This window comes from Magallana gigas, chromosome 2 (assembly GCF_963853765.1).
Source record: "Magallana gigas chromosome 2, xbMagGiga1.1, whole genome shotgun sequence".
In the NCBI taxonomy this organism is placed as follows: domain Eukaryota; kingdom Metazoa; phylum Mollusca; class Bivalvia; order Ostreida; family Ostreidae; genus Magallana; species Magallana gigas.
In genome coordinates this window covers 50,789,298-50,804,642 of record NC_088854.1, presented here as the reverse complement: position 1 = coordinate 50,804,642, position 15,345 = coordinate 50,789,298, and the positions used below count along the sequence as shown (strand labels likewise).

General features: G+C 37.2%; 1 protein-coding gene across 3 annotated transcripts; it reads left to right on the top strand.

Annotated features, from left to right (window-relative positions):
- The first annotated feature begins 265 nt into the window (after positions 1-265).
- LOC105335705 (receptor-type tyrosine-protein phosphatase kappa) lies at positions 266-13,496 on the top strand. Of its 3 annotated transcripts, none has more exons than XM_011439741.4 (17): positions 266-500; positions 1,076-1,177; positions 2,547-2,627; positions 3,268-3,363; positions 3,534-3,629; positions 3,724-3,867; positions 4,008-4,145; positions 4,265-4,385; positions 5,156-5,373; positions 5,528-5,581; positions 6,034-6,199; positions 6,327-6,472; positions 6,777-7,061; positions 8,096-8,307; positions 8,415-8,594; positions 8,844-11,399; positions 13,036-13,496. In XM_011439741.4, the coding sequence occupies exons 2-17, from the start codon at positions 1,111-1,113 to the stop codon at positions 13,195-13,197; spliced, it is 4,722 nt and encodes a 1,573-aa protein (XP_011438043.3). In that variant the 5' UTR covers positions 266-500; positions 1,076-1,110; the 3' UTR covers positions 13,198-13,496. The 3 variants fall into 3 exon arrangements, with proteins under 3 accessions (XP_011438043.3, XP_011438044.3, XP_011438045.3); XM_011439742.4 differs by lacking the exon at positions 266-500 and adding an exon at positions 505-644; XM_011439743.4 differs by lacking the exon at positions 266-500 and adding an exon at positions 938-977.
- The last annotated feature ends 1,849 nt before the right edge of the window (positions 13,497-15,345 follow it).

Below are 15,345 nucleotides of genomic sequence, written 5' to 3'. Positions count from 1 at the left end.
TATAACATTGCTCATAGACTGAAACCGATTGTTAGGTGTGGTTACATTGTAAACTTAAAATTTGAACAAACAAACATAGTCATGCAATGTACATATCCAAAAGAATTACATCACTGATTTTGGCCCTTCGTTATGGGGACCGGTAAAGTAAAGTCGTTCCATTTTTTTAATTGGCGGTAATTGGAATAAATAGCTAAATGACTTATTTTCATTTTTTGATTCATTCTAACATTAAGTCAATGCTTCATTATTACTCGTTATCGAAGGTGTCAATATCCTTTACAAAGGTGAACATATTGGATGAATTATTGATTAGTTCTTAGGGAATAGCTATGTACTGCCGGTCGGATTTTCTCTGACACATGCGCAGTTAGATGTCAACTGTTAAATGTCTTTCTACCAGTGATCAATACCTGCATTCACAAAGTTACATCAACCTTATATAAAAAGCAGACAGTGATGAGGACATTTTGAGGAGCCCGCTTCGCAAAAATCCGCAGGTAAGCACGCGCCTGTCGTGTAACGTTTCCATTTCCTTAGTAACGTTTGTAAACAAAAAGGCGTGACAAAAATATGGCGGCCCCCGTGAGCATATTGATTATGTACAATAATTATGTCTCCTAAGTGCATTGAATGATACATAGGTAGGTTTATCTTTTGCATGTGCTTGTATAATAGTTTCGACTTTATAAAAAAAGAAGAAACGATATCGCTTATGTTTAGGAATGAATAAGAATTATTTAGAATTCACAATAAATATTTAGCGATACATGTCGATACAGGTACGTGTAGCTTATTTACGTTTTAGATAGGGACAAAGTCAGTACCCAGCCGGGCATTTAAATTCATTCACGCCTATTTATTCAAATTAGAGTGCTAAATGTTCTTGATTTATTTAATGCGTAATATACATGGTTAAATTTCCAGTTGTGACCGCCATGCACTACTCATTGAAATGATCATTATCAAATACTCGGGTATTTATTAACTGCGCAAATTAGGTTTAAATCTTCCGAGCTTATTTTGTTTTATGTGTACACACGTTTCTACAACGTACATGTGTAATCTATTGCAGGTCAGGAGCGGTATGACTGAGTTTGATGAGAAGAAATGTCAATTCCTACTACCTTTTTCCTCACTTCAGCAATAATACTGATCTCTTTCCCATTGTATACAGGTAGATACATTTACATATTTAAAAAAAAATAATAATTTTAACAGACTTTGATATGAGCATATTGGCATTCGAGTGAATGGCTTTGGTTTATACACGTTCGTAGCATATCGCGATGATATTTTAGGAATATTTATTTACTTTTTTTTCAATTAATTATGTTACATTAAAGGTTAAAAATTTATCAATCTAAACTTAACTAAATGAATATACATGTATATATATAATATGAGAGTATATTATTACACAGATATATCATAATAAAAGTTTTACTTATATATGTAGTCATTAACTCACATACTTACTCTATATACCTGTGAATTAATACTGCATTTTTTGTATATCATTAATATAAAATATTTTTTACGTATGTTTATTACATTTTCAAATAATGGAATTTCCTTATACAATGAAAAGTAACATTTCCACCATTCAAATGTGAATGCAAGAAAAAGAAAAACCAGCGTGTATTTTTTCTACGTGAAAATTAAATTTATTTCAGTCGTACCAAATATTTATTTCATATTATAAGAGGAGTCACTTGAGAAAACAATTGCTATAAATAAACACTGAAAATTATCCCCTGATAACGTGTTTTTTTTTTTTATAAGAATTAATTCAACATGCAATTATTTTATATAGTTATTCAAACTGTAAGACGTCTGAATTACATATACATATTTTATCAATCCTTCACGCTCCCGTATTTGATACGTGGCTGTGAGGTGAAGGATTTAATTTTAATTAGATTGATACATGTAGTTTATCAACATGCCTTGTATTTTACACGTGCAGATATATAAACAACATGCAACATTGTTTTCGAAGGTGGGAGTTGAGGGTGGGCACTAAACTTGACAAGCAAGAATTTTTATATACTCTTTAAAAAAAAGGGGGGGGGGGGGCTATTTCCTTCATTATTTAATTTTATATACATGTATGTTGAAATTATCTCTGATGTCGAAAAAAGTGGTGTAGGTTGGGGGGAGGGGGTGGTGATGATATTTGCCTGATCTTTACACGGTGCAGCTTTAATATTATATATTGCTAGAAATTGAATTTCTTTGTATTTAAGAATTGCTGCTGAGTGTTGGATTGTATACCGCCTAATCTTTCCACTGACTGATACAGATAATTGGTATTCTTTTGGAATATTGATATTAGGTTATCAGAATTTTATTGGATTTGAGTATTGACGACATATATATTATATATGTTGTTTGGTTACGTGTTATCTTTTCATTTAAACCATAGCACAGAAATTCAAAAAATGTTGTTTATATCTCTATGAACACGAATTGTTACATTTTATAACTCGGGCTCAGTAACCAGTTTTATGTATTTATATTCACTGAAATCTTTCACCTTTCAGTTTCCCAGACCTGTTTCCCTCGATGTCAGCCCACGGAGTACTGCGGAAACAGTACGGAGGGCGGGGGACCAGTCTGTCTGGGTGTGTATGTTTACTCTCTCTTTATAGCCTAGATAAATCCCAACCAAACACGCACCATGAGGTAATAAAGCCAGACTTGTCGGGATATAATACTCCAAAGAACGCGGCACCGTGTGCTCGCCAGATTTACTTAAACCCCGGTGAATGCAATTTCCACCATAAAAATGGGTTTATTTTAAAAGTTACGCATACCATTTCATAAAAATAAAGTCGTCAAATTTTAAGTGTACATCAGCGTATACTTATCCCCTAGACATGCTCGCGACCTTAAAACGATATCAGCTCCTTTTTAACTGGGTGATATTAGATTCAAAAGGACACTGTCTACGTTTTGCGGCCCCGAATTCTTTGGGTCATGACTAACTAAAACAACATAACACTTTCGGAATAAAAAAATTACATCATATCATCCAAACAGTGTATACATACGTAGCTGTCTGTTATGTACATTTACAGGAGAATGTCATTTCTATAAAAAGAATGTTTTATCAATGTTGTCAATAATCTTTAAATCAATTATTTCAATACTGAACGTTTTCTTTATTAAAGACTCTCACTGTGTTATATATTTCTTGAGTTTTGCTATTGTATGAATACCAATTCATTAGGATGGGCTTTGAGTGTGTTTTCTACATTTCAGCCTGTAATGTAGCGTGTAACGGGTGCACAGGTCCCGGGCCTGACGCATGCGTGAACTGTGCTGACCAGTTCTACAGAGTTGGCACAACATGCCGGGGTACGCAACTACATATTTACATATTGTTAAAGTTTATTCGTACCAAGGAATCATGTTTTTTTGCGATCACTGCTTTAAAGTAAAATCTAAGGAAAGGTTCTTGAAAAAGGCAATCAAATTTACCCCTTATTTTATTGGCATAATAAGAGTCTTATGTTTAATTTCTAAAGGTTGCAACATTGCGTGTGATGGTTGCACATCAGCAGGTCCCGAGAATTGCAACACGTGCTCTGCAGGGTTCTACCCTGTGGGTGGCATCTGTAGAGGTAAGTTTCCCTCTGTCTTAAATAAAACGTAACACTAAAAGAGTGACTTAATTGGACTACTTTAATTTTCCCTTCACTTTTATCATTAAAACAGGCTGTGAAGATGGGAAGTTCGGAGTAAACTGCACCGGAACTTGTCACTGTTTGAACGGAGCGGATGACTGCAGAAAGACAGACGGGTTCTGCACGTCCTTCACCTGTGAATGGGGCTGGTCCGGGGTACCTTATTGTCAAACGCGTGAGTTCTCGGCCTAGTGAAATTATGCATGTTTATTTTGTAAACGAAGGAAACAATTTAATATACCAAGGTGTATGAAAAAAAATTCATATAGATGTTGTACCATTGTGTATTAAAATCCTTTTTTTAATTTTTAACAGCTTGTGAACCCAACTTTTTCGGAAAGAACTGTGCTTTTGAATGCCACTGTCCAGATAATGACACATGTAGTAACATCAACGGTCTGTGCTCCTCAGGAAACTGCCACGAAGAGTATGGAGGGCCAGGATGTCAAAGACGTACGTCCATAACTCTACTCAAATCATATTTCATGACTCTCTCTAAATTATTCAGAAGGAAAGATTAGACAGTTTCATAATTTACCAGTAATCAATTGGTGTTCAATTCGATCTTACAGTGCTGCCAAAACTGAAAGACCCGCCGCAAGTCAGTGACAACGTGTGTGGCAATATGACCGTGACCTTCCAAAAATGGGTCAAGGACCTTGACATAGGAGACGGTCCCATAGGAGAATACAGGTACCTGTACACACAGGACAAACCGTCCTTAATATGCAAAGATTTTACTTACATAGCTATATAGGATGACTTTTGTGAATTTGGCCCGATAGCCAAAGCCGTAAACGACTCAAGTTACGGTCCAGAATTTGTATGTAATTTTCCTCTACCCATAGTTGTGAAATTGATATCAAATATTATTTGGTTAACTTCAATTAACACACACAATATTTAAGGTTACACTCTGTACTGGCACTCTGCTTACAACAGCAATAAATCCTCTTGCCATTTGATAATCAGAGCTCACCCAGACGATTATTATTCTTGGATTGGTTTCCATGTTATAATTTGATGCTTTAGGGGATATAACTGATTTCCTGATTAAGCTTAGTAAGATGAGAAATGATTTACAGCATGCACAAAGCTATTGTTGAATACGATGATTTTTCAATTCACAAACCCATTTGTTTTTAGTAAAAGAAAGGGAAATACCTATCCCCCAAAATCGTTTTTCAATGTGAAAAGATGTCCACTTTCTGTATCAATTTAAAACTGCCTTTATAAACGGGAATTTATTTCTCTAAGTATATTAATATTATTCTCTCCATAGTTAAAAAAAACAAACCACACACATAAAAATCTATGCCAAGAAACATTTTTGCTGGCACTTTGATATTCCAGTTAATGTGTAAAATTCCTACACAAACTGTCTTTATTGATTACGAGTAGTTTACGAGTACTTTGTCAGCAATCTGTGATTTGGTTATATAAACCATGTGCCCCTTTTTCAGGTTGGAAGTACTTGAGCAAAACCCCTCAGCGTCCTGGAATGTCGTCAAACGTTACAGTGTAGTGAACACGGACAGAGTCATCGAAACGTTTACTGGCCTCGATGTGGATGCTCTCTACAGCTTCCGGGTGAGCGTCGTCAGGGCCGACGAGAGCGGGAAGCTAATGACCGACTGGACCCCTGGGTTCCGTAGCCCATTCTACCCCACCCAGTGTATCGGTAAGTTAGATCGAAACAGTATCACGTCAGACATTGACTGAAATTAATGGATTCTATTCAAAGACTTGTCGAACAAGCAATCATTGTATGAATGCGGATATTTATTTATCTATCAAATACTCACACAAATTAACACAGTTTATATCATTTTCAGTGCCCACCACGACCACGCTGCGACCCCCCACACCAGCCCCCACCCCTCCTCCAGGTAAGACACTATATAAATAGTGCCTGTTTGGGAGGGTAACAGTTGAAATTGACAGCCCGAGAAAACCATTGTCAACCGACGCGAAGCGGAGGTTGACAATGGTTTTCGAGGAGTGTCGATTTCAACTGTTATCCTCCCAAACAGGCACTATTTATTGTGTTATACTGAATGTCTTAACTTGTAAGAAAATTTTACTGCTTTTATATAGGAATAACGTGATTCTACAGCGAACCGTACGCGCATAATTTTCGCGCATGTAACAATTTTTAATGTTACCCATTGCTAAGTGTGTTGCTAAAGCTGAGGGTAATAGAACGGATTATGAACTGCGTTTTAACCAATCAGATTTCAGTATTTAACATGAAAGTATAACAGTACATTTTGTTCCTCAATTTAAAATAGGAGTAACTTATACAGAAATATACACTGTGTTTATTGATGGACTGTTTCAGGATCACTATTCCAAAGTTTCTCGGTGAGCTATGACGCCGTGAACAACGTACTTTCTGTGACGTGGGCAGGTAAAAACTTCGACAACCTTGGGAACGTGACCATAACGTACGGAATTATCGGGATCGGAGACTGCGGGGACCTCAATCTGACCGTCGAGGGCACGAGGTGAGGGAAAAAAAGCCATTGACACTATCGGACACGATTCACGACTTTGTGCTTTGCCAATATGTCATTGTGTTTTTCCTCTCTATGCCTTAAGCCTGATAGATATGTTTTTTCTTTCACACATCAGGGTTGTCGAGAGGTCTGGGTCGCTCAGTGTGCAGGGATTGAAGCCCTACAGACGGTACAATGTCAAGGCCGTTATCGAAGTGTTTAACCTGACCTCCACAGAGAACGATCGCACCATATCTCAGAATATCACCACTCAGGATGAAAGTCAGTGTATAAGTCTTACAAGTATTTTACAAATGTCAAAAGTCTTAGGACATTGAATTTGTACAATTTACCTATATTTAAATAGGTGTAATTTACTTTCAAACGGCGTTACGTCCTTATTACTGCATCGATTTTGATGCGGCTTTTTGCCATAGGTACATATTATAGGGCCTATAGGCAAAAGTAAAGTTTCAGTTGGCTTGCAGGTCCCCTTTAAAGCTACATGTATGTACAAAAATGTTGTAAGAATTAGACACAAAATAAGTACACTTTTCATTTCAATGTATATAATAATTATCTTCAGGACCAAGAGGAATTGTTCGAAACGTGGGTGTCATTGGGTTTAACGCTACAAGCCTGACACTGGAGTGGGAACCCCCGCTTTGTGAGGACAGGGGAGGTAATCTGTTGGAGTACCCTTACACCCTAAGTGGGACCGGGCTTAACGACATTAACGGGACCGTTAAACGGGGCCGGGTGACGATTAGCGGGTTAACCCCGTACAGTAGTTACACGTTTGGTGTGTCCTACAGAAACAGCGTCGGAGACGGGCCCCAGACATACCTCACGGTGCGCACAGACGAAGCAGGTATGGAAAATGACGTAATTAATATCATATTAAATTAAAATGGTAAACAAAACAGAACCCGAGACACAAAAATTCGACGAGCTTACATTTGATCCAAGGACTGCGAACGATAGCATTATCTAGCCGCCTAACTAAAGGTCATTTTTTGATAATTATCTAATTAAATTTTTTTTCATAATAATGTAAACAATAATGTATGTTTTCATTAAATATAAATTATTTAAAAAAAAAGAAAAAAGAGAGATAACTATGTATTTTGGGTTAAAATAGCTCATTTCATAATAGAAACTAACGGAAAACGAATTTTTTTTTATAAAACATGCCCCCCCCCCCCCCCCCCCCCCCCCCGTGAAACAAAAATTCCTTTTAAGGGGTTTTATAGAAATTACATATTTTTTAAAACATATTTATACCAAAGAGTTTATTGTGTCACGGGGGGGGGACATATATCTACAAAAAAAATGTACAGACCAAAATACATTCCCAAAAAAAGCAAAATTTTTGCTTTGTAACGTTTCAAAATATAATTAACAAATATGAATTAAAATGAAAATTTACTTTAATATCCATCGTAAACATGTGATGATTAAGTTTTTATGCACATATGAAAATGAAAATTTACTTTAATATCCATCGTAAACATGTGATGATTAAGTTTTTATGCACATATCGGCCGCTAAATAATATTTTCCTCACTCATAGAGACCGATTTCAATGAAATTTTTTAACACCATGCGTTAGCAAAACTTTTGTTTAAATTTTTTTTTAAATAATTTGATTACAAATTTAATTTTGATATTAATTGACTAGGATTTGATTATATTTTTTAGTAGACAACTTAGTTTTCAAAAGAAAACTTAGTTTTTGAATATCTGACAGAAATTCCGAAATATTTGGATATAAATGTAGGCGGGAAGCGGGCGTTAGCGTTCGCAGTTCTTTCACTACTCCACTGTACGCATAGAAATGGAAATTGAGCTGTTTTAAGTTTTATTTTCGAGATTTATTTTCTTAATTTTGACTTCCATAAATAGAACCGGCTGCACCAGTAATCAACACTATCAGTCCGGGCGTGACAAGCATTGAGGTGGGATACACGGTGCCAATTCCAAGTAATGGGATTATCCGGGAATACGAGGTGTCGTTTAGTATCACCCCTGACTTCAAAGACTTCACCCACAAGTCAAGTGCAGATAACTCTGTAACAGTGAGCTCACTGACGCCGTACACAAATTACTACATCAAGGTGGGTTGTCTTTCCTGCGATGTTGAATTTAGAATAGTGCATATTTTAAAAGCATTTCTATCTCCTTCCTTTTTGGGGATATCTGGTAAAATTGATTTTATTGATAGGTTCGAGCCAGGACCAAGCCCGGGCTGTGGGGAAACTTCAGTGATGTGAATCAGACCCAGACAAGACAGGCGATTCCCGGTCCACCCTCCAACGTCACCGTGATTCCACACAATGAAACCTGTCTGAGGATCTCATGGGCCCCACCCGTCTTCCTAGGGGGAGTCATCAATAGTTACAGGGTATCTGAACGTCACCATATGTCCTAATACACTTGTTTATAACACTGTTTACTAAAAGATCTTTTGATACTAGAAGTATTGTATTATTAATACTGTATTGAAAGAAAGAAATCTGATCAATTGTAAAGCTCATGATAGAAAATTAATATTATGTTTTTAGAAAAGAAATCAATTCTATACATGACAATTGTTATGTTGAACTTGTATAGCCGGAGGGTGCCTAGACCAGCTTGAATTTTAATATTTCAGATCACAAGTTCAGCTACGGATGGAACTTTGGTCATAGATTTCAAGACAATTGTGAAACCCGAGAGCGAGGGCACATCGCACGATCAGTGCGCGCTCCTAGTGTACACCCAGTACAAAGTGGAAGTGTCCGCCAGCTCCAACGAGGGCACTGGGGACCCAGCCATAGCGTTTGCCAGAACCTACCAGGGCGACCCGGAAACACCGCCGGCTCCACAGTTGAAGAATACAACAGAGTCGACCATCACTATTGAGATCTATCCTTTCAAAATCGACACGGGGCCGCTGACGGCCTACCAGATCTACGTCCATGAGCTCCCTGCGTCAAGTCGACGTAGACGTCAGCAGGCCGCTGGTCCTCCCGGGGTCGTCGTGGCGAAGTTCGCCGACTCCGACATCAAAACTAGTCGAATTTTTGTTGTCGGCGACGGCAACGTATATGGCGGAAAGTCAAACCCTCCCCTGAAGAAGAACACAAAATACGACATTTATTATGAGATAGTTAGCACTGTGGGGACAAAAACCAAGACCAATTATTCCAAAATGTCCGCCACAGCCACCACGGTTTTGATAGTGACCACCGTTGTGCCGCCGGTGGTGGTTCCTGTCGCCACCGCCTCAGACAACACACCGGTCATTGTTGCCGTGGTGATAATACTTTTGATTCTTCTACTGGTCGCAATCATTCTCCTGATTCTATTCCTCCGATCCAGAATCAACCGGTTCTCTCCGCCTCTGTACGACACATTTGAGGAGGAGAAAAAAGTTCAGCTGACCGCTATCGACGAATACAATCCCCACGAACACTGGAACACTATCTACTCGCTGAGAGAGAGTCGGTACATCATTTCTGGACGCGATCTTGTTCCGGATGACGGATATCACGGAACCATTCTGAACGGAAGTATTCCAGTCAACATGTCGTCTGCACCCGTCACATTCCAGCAAGAGTTTCACGAGCTTCCTCACCAGCCTTTGGCGCCTTGGAATGACGCGGTCCGGAATAAAAACACCCGAAAGAACCGTTTTCGACACTTATTACCGTACGACCACACCAGAGTAGTTCTTGATCCCGATGAAAACTCCAATGGAGATTTTATTAACGCTAACTTCGTCAAGGGGTACAATAAGCCTCATGGGTACATAGCCGCTCAGAGCCCTTTCGACGAAGAAACGGTGTTAGATTTTTGGAGAATGTTGTTTCAGTATAATATCAAAGTGGTTGTCATGATCACAAATGTGGTTGAGGATAAAATCGTGAAATGCTCAAAATATTGGCCAGACTCGGAGATGGGAAAAGTTCAGTATGGTAGCTTTACTCTCGCGTTGATTGACGAGAAAGAGTACGCGGACTTTGTTATAAGATCAGTAAAGATCAAAACAAAGCATGATGCTCACACAAAAGTCGTCCATATTTTCGATTTTTGCTCCTGGCCAGACCATGGTGTACCGGATGACCCCATTCCTCTGTTAGAGTTCCGCCATAAAGTGCGCGAGTACCATGGCAACGATAAGTCCCCGCTAGTGGTACACTGTGGTACGGGGGTGAGCCGAACGGGGACCTTTATTGCAATCGACGCCTTGATAGATCAGTACGAAGCAGAGGGTATCATTAGTGTATATTCCTTTGTAAGAAGAATGCGAAAGGACAGAATAGCAATGGTTCGGACAGTAAAACAGTATATATTTATATACGAAGCGATTTTCGAAGCTCGCGTTGCAGGAGATACGCGGGCAGGTTCTGACCTGAAGGAAAAATATCACACTTTGACTATGCGCAATCCAAAAACGAAACACTCTTTTCTCAGAGACCAATTTAAATCTTTGCAATTGTTCACTAGGAAACCAACTAAAAAACAGTGTTCAGTTTCGCATCTTCCAATGAACTATTCCAAGAATCGTTTTCCGGATGTTGTTCCCCCGAACGACTACAGACCGATTTTGAAAACTCCCGGTGGCTTCGAACGTACAGATTACATCAATGCCGTCTTCCTGGATAGCCATGAGCTGAACAGCCATTTCATAGTGACACAGTCTCCCCTTCACACGACTGTGATAGATTTCTGGAAACTTGTGTACGACCACAAGGTGCAGACGATCGTTATGATGGAGGACTTCCAAAGCGAGGACGACACCACAGCCGAGTACTGGCCGGAAGACAAAATCAAGAAGTTTGAACCGTTCTTCGTGGACAACACAAACATTTGGCAGCAAGAGAACGTGACGATACGACACTTCAAGCTCCACAACATGCTGAGGGTGAAGTCGACCCCGAGGGAGGTCCGCCAGTTTCAGTTCAATGCATGGAGCGAGAATGACTTTGTTCCAAAGTCCAAGACAATGTTCCTGGACCTCATTGACTTGGTCCGGAGTTGGCAGAGACAATCCAATGAGAACACGGCGCCCATTGTGGTGCACTGTAAAGATGGCGCTACACACAGTGGACTATTCTGCGCGGTGTGGACGATATGTGAAGCCATGCAAATGGACCACGACGTAGACGTTTATCATAACGTCAAGCACATGAAGAAGCGCAGGCCGCAGATAGTGGACACGCTGGTAAGTTAGACTAGAGCCGCATTGACTCTCGTGTAATTATATACCTCTTGCATAAAAAAGCTTTAAATGACGCTAATCTCAAATGATGTATGCACAGGTTATCATAATGTAGACATAGCTTTAGATTAGAGCAATTCTGGTGGATTCCAAAGAGCCACCACCAAATGACCAACAATATAGATATGAAATACACTGGCCTACGTCACATTGCTGTATGACACAACTTCCCAAAGTCCTTTGTCTGTATTTAGAATCTATTCATTTTTACAATTAATATATTCGATCAGTGCTTACTATCTACTAAAGCCAGGTACTCTTCACACAATTGCTCTGAAAAATATAGTTCCATTCATGACCAGCAGAGACAACATTTCAACTAAATGTTTAGAATTTCGGTGTTTACGTGGAAAGTAAAAATGAACATAAATTAATGTAAAAAAATTTCCTTTTATGCAGGAATATTAATAAGTATTCATTCATGTATTATCACGCTAGCTGCCTCCTCTGACAGTCTTTTTCACGAAAATATAAGCCATTCTTCGATTGACATTTTTTTTATTAATAAATATATTTTTCTATTATTACAACAATTATCATAATATTTCTTTCTTGATAATTCTTCGTTAATTACCACACAATCTCTTCTGAGAGAATATTAATCATCTTAGTGTATGAGACTTGTATGTTTTTCTTTTTCTTTTTTTAATGACGGAATAGTTATGCAACACATGCTACAATTTCTGATCCCACTCACGTAAACGGCTCTTTGTTATAATTACGGATGCAAATGTAAAGTCGCGATAAAATAAAGTTCCACAAGTTTTGTAAATTAAACCTGTACAGAGTGAACATTCAAGTAGTTTAAGGAGGCCGAATTGGGTCTTTCTTTTTGCGGAAAAAACTACTTACGCGAAACTCTTTATTTTTTACCATGGCACACCAAGTAATTTACACCAAGTCCAGTATATTTGCGAAGTTTCAAGAAAATCTACCTTGAGGTTCTTTTTTAGGGGCCATCTCAAAATACAGGTTTATTTACCATAGGAAGATATTCACCGCACTTCGAAGCAGTTTTTAAAAAAGCCACAAAAGCGATTTTCCTCAAATTGTAATACGTGGTTAATAATATTAATTTGTACCCTTTCTTTCATGTTATTTCTTATAAGCTTCATTTTATCATAACGTCATAAACGCTCACATACCAAACAACGGAAAATCGTTTAAAAATAAAATTTTTCCTTTAAATATTTTCAATATTTTTATCTGTATATTGTTTATTGTGTTTAATCTAATAAATGTCATCGAAACAATTTCATAAAAAGTATAGATACACTGTATTTTACTGGAATGTGCAAAGACGTGCGCAATCAAAACTAAAGTCAACCTCCTTAAAATTCGAATATATTGGATATGGGGTAACCCCTATTTATTCTTGTTAAAAATGTCGATAATCTACAAGAAAATCTACACTGAGGTTCTTTTTAGGGGCTATCTCAAAATACGGGTTTATTTACCTTTACAATGGTTCATATACCAGTAAAGTAAACAATTCGTTGTGACCATACTACCATGCAATTCAAAAAGCAAATCATTAGTCAACACGTTTCAACAATTGCAATACTCTTAACTTTTTCAGGACCAGTACAGATTTTGCTACAAGGTGTTGTGGGATTACATGAATCTGCGCATGCCTGGTGGAACTCTGACGAATATGATGAACCATACCAAACAGGACCGGTTATATAATGTCGGAAGCTTAAGTCTCGCCTCATACACATCCCATTTAGAGTACATGTGAACTTTATCTACCCCAAGAATACTATCCCCACCCCCACCCACTCCACCCTCACCATTCCCCTCCAAACAAAATATCGACACCATTTTGTATATTTATATATATACGGTATCACTTTTCTACGTTAATGGGATTGAATTAGAATGTTTAATCAAGGTGCTGATTAACCTAATTTTGTAGACGGGACAGTGTGATATGTGAATGTTTCAGTCAAAGATATTTAACTAATTTATACATGCATGTACTTGTTATTGTTATCAGAATTCTACAAAATTGGTACATGTATAATGCCTTACCGCTTTCTGATATATGCAAAATTCTGTGACTAGAAATGTCGAAATTCGGAGGAAACGTATGTTTTCTCTGATATATGTAATTAATTAAGCTTGAATTCATAGTTTGTACATGTGTTTGAATTTTTTAATTTATTTGATTGTGAATGTGGTGTTTTACAGCATGTACTATTACTATTTTACAACATGTAATGTTACTGTTTTACAGCATGTAATGTTACTGTTTTACAGCATGTAATATTACAATTTTACAGCATGTAATGTTATTATTTTACAGGATGTAATGTAACTATTTTACAGCATGTAATGTTACTGATATCTGATCGACTGTGATACATTTTATAAAATAGATTTTAAAAATCAAAAGACTTCTATTTCTTTAAATCAAAAATGAATATACGTGTTACATGTAAATTCATTTTAAATGCATGATATTTAATAAGAAGCTTATTTATAGGTTCCGTAGTACTGAATTTTCGTCAGTTGGTTTTTTTAAAACAAAATCAACTGTATGAAAGGTTGGATACTATGCTTTTATTATAGAACAGTATCGCTGTAAGTCCAATCGATTGATAAATACGAAGTGAGAGAAACTATTTACTGAGGTAAAATACATATCTTGCAATTGTTTAATAACATATGAAAATCTTTATATATATTAGAGATAAAGATACATTAATACACATTCATTCGGTGATATTGCAGTGTGTGCATGTCATTACAAGCAAAAGTAGTTCTGTAATGAAAAAGAGACCCACGTCTCAGTTCTACCATAGAGCTTCTTGGTGCAAGGAATACGGTATCTCGTGTATCTTGGTCACTTAAGATGGGTAGTTCTGTATTGATAAAAACACCCCTGCGAATGTGTTCGGAATATTTTCTTTATCGATGCTATATGTAAGTATGTAATAAATCCAGTGGGGCTCGAGTGAAAGTTCACGAGACTTCACCGAGATGTGTTCGGTTCCTGTGAAATTTCGAGCGGAAGTATAATTGTTCGGATAATATTCTCAAAATACGCAAGTACTGGTCGTTTTTCATATCAAATCCTAATTTGATTTATGTTAAAACATGAAAATCTCTTCAGGTGTATGTTCACCATCTAGCGGTTATTTATATTAAACAATAATAATTTAATTCTGATTGTAAGGCCTCATTTGATTGGCTAAACAAATTCATATATATCGTATAACATAACTTGCCTACGTCATAATAAGACGCGCGATCGAAACGTATTAATCCGCTTGACGTTACGTTTAAATTTTGTACAAATTAACATATTTTAACTAATTAATGGGCCTTATTATCTAATTTAAATAGTAGAAAACAAAATTATAAGGAATGAATTTAATTTCTACCTATGTTATACGAGTATAACCTAACTTGGAACAGTTTACGCTTTTTTATAAACCGCTTCGCGGTTTATAAAGCGTAAACTGCCCCAAGTTATGTTATATCGTATAACATAGGTAGAACTTAAATTCATTCCTTAAATATTCAGAACAGAATTATCGTTCGTGTTAAAGCACGTGTAGAGTGGGTTGAAAATATAAACATTGGGTTGCATAATAAAATCATAGCCATGTTTGATGCTTGTGGTGAGCAATACCATGTTTTTAAAAAAATAATGAGTGTCTGTTTTGCATAAAAACTTAGTAAATTGAGCCATTTTCAAGGAACATTCTGCAAAAAATAGTATAATCTGTTTCACTATTGATGCTATTACTAGGTCAGGCGCGGATCGAAAATTTATCCTCAGGGGGGATCTCTACAAAGCATGTTAATTGTTGCAACAGCAGACAAAAACTATTTTTTGTATTGTCACATTTATTTTTATAACACATTTTATCCACCAATA

Excerpts from the sequence above, each read along its gene's own strand:
- LOC105335705 (XM_011439741.4), top strand. The coding sequence starts at position 1,111 with ATGTCAATTCCTACTACCTTTTTCCTCACTTCAGCAATAATACTGATC. Across the intron at positions 3,630-3,723 it reads TGTGGGTGGCATCTGTAGAG|GCTGTGAAGATGGGAAGTTC; the intron begins GTAAGTTTCCCT and ends TCATTAAAACAG. Across the intron at positions 8,595-8,843 it reads GAGTCATCAATAGTTACAGG|ATCACAAGTTCAGCTACGGA; the intron begins GTATCTGAACGT and ends TTAATATTTCAG.